We start from the raw sequence: 8136 nt of genomic DNA on the forward strand, positions 1-8136 counted from the left end.
AGTCAAATTTCAAGGTTAAAGTTTGTCCATTAGGTGTTCCGCACATGATTAGGTATATGAATACCAACAGTACCTATGCCTTATCTAAAAATCATTTAAGGGTCATTCGGAGGCTCACGGCCAAATGCGTCACAGCTATAGTAGTGTAGCTTTCGCTACAAAAAACAAGGCCATCTACCTGGAGGTGTTCTAGGTGTTTGTATCTTTTATTTCAACAGCATATCGCACACCCGCGCTTACTGATTTGCATCTGGGTTATTTTAACTTTTATATATCACATACCAGGTATTCCGAAACAAACCAGTAATTTTTGCTCTGTGAAAAAAATACCCGGTTCCTTGCCATATCCTGCTAAGGAGCAACGGTGACACCTCATCGCCTGCGGGCTGTGCTGCACACACGTCATAAACAGGCACTTCCACAGCACACATTCTCCAGCATTATTCGAAATTTATTACTAATAGGGCACTGCGCGCATTGCAGCAGAGTTGCGCTGTCCAGCTGCTCAGCGTTCTGCCTAAGTTCGACAAGCGTCGCACTCTAATCGTCTCGGTCGTACGCCGTTCCTACAGTCATTTCACCGCTCCCTGATCCAGAAGGATAGCTCGCTTGCGAGCGAGGTCTCCTTTGCCATGTAACCGTTGTTTTGGCGGCATGACGGCTGTATCCCGAATGTGGCTTCCTACGTTATCATAACAGCACAGGCACTTGAGCGTGCTACGAGAAGCGCACCGGCGACTCACCTCATATAAACGCATGTGAATGAAGGCCAAGGTGAGCGCGCCAAAGGCAGACCAAGGATACTGCGAACGCCTTTATCCACTCGTCATCGCTGTCGCTGCTGCAACATTTGTTTGTTTTTTTTAACCTACAAGCCTCGTCTTTCTAAATTCCCAGCGGCAGGGAGTTCTAGAATCGATCGACGAATAGGTTAGAGGATTACGAAAATAGTGGGGCGCCAATAAGCATGCGCAGAACACACTAAGCCTATAGGGAACAAGCGGAGTCCGGGTAAATGCTCGGGGAGTGGGTGCTCTTGGCACGCGCGCCGGCATCCCGCTTTTCCCTGTCCTCGTAACCGATAGGGTTCCTCTATTCTAAAACGTCATGGTGTAGCCACCATGTGCACCGGTTCTAAATGCCTTTTCGTCACGTCTATAGCGGTTTATCGTGCGCTTGCAATTTTTTCCCTTCAGACTCTCTCCAGATTATCTCTACTAACGAAGCAGCGACGTTTTCACTCATGCTTCTTCACGCCTCTCCCTGTCTGCAATCACACTAAAGCAAATCTTAACCACATCCTATTCGAGTGCCCAGAGGGCCAACCTCCTCATTGCCTCGAATGCTGAAACCAAAGTCAGTGGGAGACTGCACTGCTCAGCTCTCAGCGAGAGGTACAACTCCGAATTGTGTGTTGGGCTTTGGAGGTCGCGAAGATGAATGAATTCCAGCCACTTACCTCAGTCGAAAGGGCCCACGCGTTTGTCTAAATATCCACCCTAACCTCTACTCCTACCCTCTTTGTCATATGATATGTTTGTTCCTCGTCGTCCTCCTCCCTTTCCCAAATCCAGGATTCTCAGTGCTGTCCGAACAATCGCGCTTCCACTGGGCTTCCTCGCCAGTATTGGCTGTCACCGTAAAGGAATTAAAAGCGAATATGGGCAGGAAATTACTTGATATACCTGGGTTAATCGAGCTCGTAGCCGTGGAGTTGTTGATTATGGACAGGAATCCTGGAGTGAGCTGGATGAATTCCCCCGGCTTGCCGCACGGCTTCATATGTTCTGTGAACGGGTTGTCTCCGTGCTTCTCCGTGGGAATATCGACACGGACGTCGCTCCTGTAGAAGGCGCTCGACGAAAGTGCCCGGGCGCTGTTTCTCTCCGGCCACGTCTTGGGAACCTCGATGGTGACGTGTTTGAAGTACACGCGTCCATTCGTTGCCTTGTGAAGGAACTCGGAGGAGGATCGCAGCAGTACCTGCGCATTTTCACCAACATTTTCACAATCTGTGCTCATCTCGTCGCAAGATATTAAAATTGAAACTGTCCGTGGTTGCTAAGCAGATATCTCTTAGTGTCGTTCACTTTTTAGGGGCGTGACATGCACCGTTCTACATATTCCTTATCTTTTGCATTGGTCCTATTTTGTCTATGTACCGCATTTGTTCTTCAGTTGACTGGCCTGTACCGCCTATTACCTAGACCAGTATTACTGAGAGACGGGCCAGAGGTAATGCAGTTGTCGAACAAGGCTGTAATAACTACTAGTAGCACTGATGAGCAGCTTCTAGAAATTAGTATGAATACTCTGATAACCGTGGTATAGTCATAAAAACACTTATGACTTATTTAGTCGTAAACCTGACTCATTTAGTATAAATGACTTAATTAACAATAAAAATACGTATTTATGACTATACCTTATTTATGACGATGACTTATTGATTGGCGCTATATGTGCAATTACAGTAAAGGGGGAGGTCATAAAAACATAAAAAATAAAGGAATTCTAATGGCGACGCAAGCACGTCGTTTTCAGTAACATTAACGCGAAATGAAATAGGAGCATCCTATTGTTGAACAGTGTCTGTAAAAAAAGGAGTTCAACAAATCAGTTCTTACTTCTAGCTCCACTCGCGTACATTATAGTCGGTGGCTCAGTGGTTATGCCGCTAGGCTGCTGACCCGAAATGCTCAAGTTCGATCCCAATCGTGGCGGCCGAATGTCGATGGAGGCGAAATTCTAGAGGCCCGTGTAATGTGCGATGTCAGTGCACGTTGGAGATCCCCAGGTGGTCGAAATTATTCCGCAGCCCTTCACTACAGTGTCTCTCAAAGACTGAGTCGTTTTGGCTCCTTAAACCCTAATAAACCAAACCATGATCAAGGGTGGCTGAAAGATCTATTTTTGTTTGGAATAGGAATTCTATTACGTTAAAGATGAAAATTTATTAACATTAACTTTATCCTCAGTTTAAGAGGCTGTCATTCTATTTGTTGTTATCTAGCATGCGCTCGCATGCAATAATTTCCTGAGGCATAGGGAACGGCCACATCTAGTCGTTTATAGTTCAGTTTTTTTTAACACTTGTCGGAGCATACCATGCAGTGCAAGGAAATTCCCAGCAGAGACAATTTTTCTGCAGTGAATACACGGACGCATGTGGAAACACCCCAGCATTACGACGAAGAAAGCTAAAAATTTTCCAGGTTTACAAGAAATTTACCAACACCCGATGCCAATAAAACTTTTAAAAGCACGCCTGAATGGTTATATTCAGCGACAGTTTGCTATAAGCGGAAGTTTCTATTTCAGGCGCAATCAGGTACGTGCTTTTCTCACAATAACACATGCGAATGTCGCGAATGATGATGCTAACAGCTGTAGGCCTGGTGCGACACGGGTTGCTCTTCCCAAGAGGCTAATCATTAATTTAACTGCCACTGTGGGCAGTTTGCTAACATCCGGTGGGAGAGTTGCGAAGACGCCGCAAGGCAACGTGGCCTAAGTGGCCCTCCTGTCTTCCACGTTGGTCTCTGGGCACCACATGGCAGAGTCAGCCGACAACGCCGACATCGGATTTTCTGGGTAACGACGCCTTTAACGCTGATGCCTTAAAACTTGGGCGACGCTTAGCCTACCCTTACGATTACAATGTGATGACATTAGAGACCCTTCCAGTGCAAGGATTTTTCCTTTTCATAATTTCCTAGAAGGCAAACAGTCTTCGTACCACTACTGGCGCAGTGCAGACACTGCCCCGGCAAGAGACTGCCCCAGCAAGTGGCTGTTCAATACAGCCACTGGTGGGTCTTGTGGGACTCAGGTGGGGCTTTCCCTGCTCCCGCCAGGCTTATTATGCGAGGCATAATAAGCCGCGTTACAATATTACTAGAGGTACACTACAGCCCTTCGCCGTGGTTACGCGCCGTGCACACCACGTGATACAGTGACGTCACACCACGTGACATAGCACGTGACACATGACGTCACGACAGAGGAAGACGGAGGTACACTACAGCCCTTCGCCATGGTTACGCGCCGTGGACACCACGTGGTACAGTGACGTCACACCACGTGACATACCACGTGACACATGACGTCACGACAGAGGAAGATGGGGGTCCATCTCGCGCCGTCGCTGTGGTTGCACGCCGTGCAGACCACGTGGTACAGTGACGTCACACCACGTGACATACCACGTGCCACATGACGTCACGACAGATCGCCGTCACGCGCTGGGACAGGGAGAACGATGCCATCGCACAGACACCGGAATGTCCTCGAGCGGCATTCCCGCGCATTTCGAACGCGCGTTCACACTCGGTGTAGGTGAAACGCTCGCTCCACCGGGCAAGCGGACGCGGCTTCCGTGGCAATCCAGGCGCCCACCCAACGCGCGTCTCGGGGTTAGTCGGCGTTCCGCTGTAGCCATGCCGTTGTCTTCCCCCACGACGAAGGCTTCTAGTGGTTGTATTAAAATGACCAAGTATTCAACCAAGGAAAGCCATGTATTACCAAGCCTAGCCATCAATATGCTTCGCATCTGACCAGGGTTAACCAAGTTAAGCCTCAGCCATTTTTTTTTTTTGCACGGATAGTTCTTCTCGAGGCTGTCTATCTTTCTACCAGTGCGCTGACGCTCAGTGCCAGGGGCGCCTGGCTGTCGAATTAATTTCTTTGCCTCCTGCCATGGTGGGCAGGTTAACCACAAAGCAATTTGCAGGACGCCTTCGGGAAGCTCAGTACAGATGGGCTGAGCACAAGTTGACAGAGTGGCCCACCTGCCCTCATCACTTGGAAGGACGGACTCCGGCTATTTTTCGTGAACGGGACCTCCAGTGCTCTCGCAGTCATATTAGCATTAAAAAAAAAAAACTTGCCGCATATTGAAGGAAACCCAGCGTATCATAATGTACTGAAACACGAATAACCGAATCATTTCAATAACCCAGCACGTACGGACTAAGAAAAAGCGCGCTAGAACTGTTAAAGCGGAATCGCCGCATTACGCCTCTCTGAGAAAGAGAAGTGGTAGAGGATTAGCAGCGCAGTTAACCAGACGGATGTTCCGGTTGGTTAACCTCGACTGGAGGAGAGGGATGAGGGAGAAAAAAGAGAAGAGCAAGTAGAGAAATGCGGACTGTAGCAAGCAGAGCAAACAATGACACGCGCGCTGGATTTCACACACCCCCGCAGCTAGAGCCTGCACACCTTGCGGGCTGTCGAGAGCTCTGAACTCAGTAGAACACATCGACTGACTTTCATCACTAAACACATGTCACGCAGCGCAGACATTCCATCCTGAAGTGAGGCTGCTTGTATTTGCGGATGATTATGTGGATGAACGAGTCAGGTACATCCCGACTTCTCGGAGCGATGAAGCTGGAGGAGCCATTGCGTGTGCTGTTGGAGAGCTGCAAGGCCTTAATTGGACATAACTGTCTCCTGCAGTGCATTTTGTGCAGCTGTGGTGTGAAGGATGAAAGGCAGCGCACGCATGGTGTTGACGAAACACTTCAGCATTGCACTTACGTGTAGGTGTTTGAATTGCACCGGTGCCTGGGATAGTGCGTGACCAACAGTAGCCTCAGAACACTGGGTTCGTTGTGACTGTTCGATCACTTATGGTGTCCTCTGCTTCGTGAGGGTTGGCCGTCTAAATTGCTGGTCCCGCCCTTGGACCGGAGTCTGGCATTGTGCTTCATAGAGATTGGCTCCGGGTTTTGGGGGGCGCAATACCTGATTGGTGTAGGCGGGTGGGTGTAGCTCCAGCAAGGATGACGCAGGCCCGACTGCGACCACTGTCTATACACCGACAGTCATATGGTTCCCGTTCTTCACAGTTGTATGCGGAGGGCAGGGCAAGTTGAATAAATGCGTGGACCATCCTTCTCAATGGCTACTACACTACTAGATAACTTTTGACAAGGGTGACGACGCCGTCGCACCTTATTGGCGGCCTCCGTTGGTGTGGAATTGTCGCTTCTCATTTGATTAAGTATCGCCCGTTCCCTATCCATGCAAGGACAATCTGACGCAGCGCATGAGTGCCGCGGCATTTGGCACACTTCAGCACTGTTGCCAGGCAAGCACTGGAGATGTGTTGAGAACACCGTGGACACACAATAGAAAAATTTCGCTCTCTACTCACGTGTCCGATGGTCATGTATTTCCGGCACTGGAGAGGCATCGGAATGAAAGCCCTGACCACGTGCCGGAAGTGCTCATCCTTCTCGTACGTTTAAATGCAATCCCCTTGGAAAGTCAAACTGATGCACTTTGTCCTATTAAGGTGCTGAGCTTGCTTTATTGGTACGCCGTCGGTAACTGGTCGGATCACAATGGGCAGGTCGGAGTCACACATGGCCACGTCGACGTCTTAGATAACGCCTGCCTTTGTTCCGCTGCCCCGAAAGAACTGGGAACGAACCGTGTTGCCGCCGAGCGTTTTGAAGTTGCTAAAATATTGTAGCGCGTTCCGCTCCATGACATCAATGGCGGCGACATTACTATAACGAATGATCCTTACGTCTTTAATTGCTGCCGGGACACGAGTGTCTAGAAACATTGACGTCGCTTGCCTGTTGATGTGGTTGAGGTTATCAGTGGTGGTGTCTTGCACAAAGAGCAGAGTATATGCCGACGGTCCTCGCTGTGTGGTGATCGGGGACGAACTCGACGATGGCGAGTCCTCACCTCTGCGCAGATTTCGTTTAGCCTTGTTGCTGAAGATTCTCATGAAGCCGTCATCAGCTGAAGCCATCACTAGCGGCCAAATACAGCATGGTGGCCTGGGTGCTTGCGTCCTTCGGAGACCAAGAAGTTTTTTTGGGGCGGCAGCAGCTTACCCATGGTGTTCCACCGGAAGTCCGATGTGGTTCACTTTTATCACCGTCACCAAAAAAGGAACAGCGTCTCCACGAAAATACTGTAAACTAGGAAAAAAATTAAGAGGCGAAGGGATGATGTTCTTATAAAGATCCACTTGATTGCCTTCCCACGACGCCGCTCCGACAGTGCATTCTGCCTTTTGTTCTCCCTTTTATCGGCCCTTGACACCTATTCTGACCGCTCTTTAGCCCTATGCAAGAAACCATGCGCCGTGCAAAAACACTCAAACGCGACAGGGGACGGAGGGGGAGTGAAGGGAAAGCTGCTTACCTTGATGTTGTCAATGATAGACTCGTCGGTAGTAACACTTTCGCTGATGGATACCAACAGCTCCTTATAGCCTCCATCCGAGCTGTCGATGTAGACTGGCGCCGCGATTCTTAGCAAAAGCAGCAGAACGGCCGTAAAACAGATCATCCCACCCATTTCGACGTCGCTTTAAGTACACCTGGGAGGCAGTGAAAAGAAATTATTAAAGGCGGAACAACCACGGCTGTCCTATTGGAACTGTGTAGCAATGTGTTAAGAATATAGAAAGAGATTCCTGAATTCTTGTTCTGTTCTAGGTAGGTGTGTAAAATGACGTTCTTTTGTGCTCCGTTCTTCAGGAGTGATTAAAAAACACAATGCCAAAAAAAACCTCAGTAACCTTTCGCCTCAATGTATTCATCTTGCATTAGAATCGAAGCTCACTTTCCTCATTTTGTGCTCATCGCTTCCCAGGTAGCACTTGCAACAAAGCTGCGCATGACACACTTTACTGGCGTAAGTGTAAAGGCCTCGAGCGATGTATACTCTTGCTACTCTCGGAATTCACCCATTTAACGATCGTTTTTTTTTTATCATTGCTTTTGTTCTGAATGAAACAAGCTTATGTGATTCGGTCGCAGTTTTTTTTTTACCGGGGATTTACGTACCTTTGAGATCAGTTTTAAGGCATGCACCTTTTTCAACAGAAGCCGTGAGATGCTCATACTTTAAAATACCGGCTGCCGCCATCTTTATTAACACTTGCTTGATGCTACCCTGCGTTTTATCAAATTTTCGGACACCTACGAAAAAGTTCTTTCCTTAATTTCAGCCACTAGACATTTCGCAGGCAAATAGACAGGTTTCAGAAGTCAACACAAACTTTGTTTAAAAATCGCTTGTGGACACTGTTATCGATGGCTGGATGATTGCTGTTGGCTCAGTATCCAAACGATGGATTCAGGATTTCTATTTCATCATTCCATT

The 8136-nt window shown here is 48.4% G+C and overlaps 1 protein-coding gene across 1 annotated transcript in view; it reads right to left on the reverse strand.

Moving 5' to 3' along the window:
* Positions 1-7326, reverse strand: part of LOC149343035 (calcium-activated chloride channel regulator 1-like) — a 71491-nt gene extending 64165 nt beyond the window's left edge. Inside the window, exons 1-2 of the mRNA XM_089546878.1 lie at positions 7171-7326; positions 1686-1983 (exon numbers count right to left, since the gene is read on the reverse strand). Coding sequence (XP_089403004.1) covers positions 1686-1983; positions 7171-7326 — 454 coding nt within the window. The remainder of the gene's footprint in view (positions 1-1685; positions 1984-7170) is intronic.
* Positions 7327-8136: the final 810 nt, after the last annotated feature.

This window comes from Amblyomma mixtum, chromosome 5 (assembly GCF_055824585.1).
Source record: "Amblyomma mixtum isolate Tamu chromosome 5, ASM5582458v1, whole genome shotgun sequence".
Taxonomy (NCBI): domain Eukaryota; kingdom Metazoa; phylum Arthropoda; class Arachnida; order Ixodida; family Ixodidae; genus Amblyomma; species Amblyomma mixtum.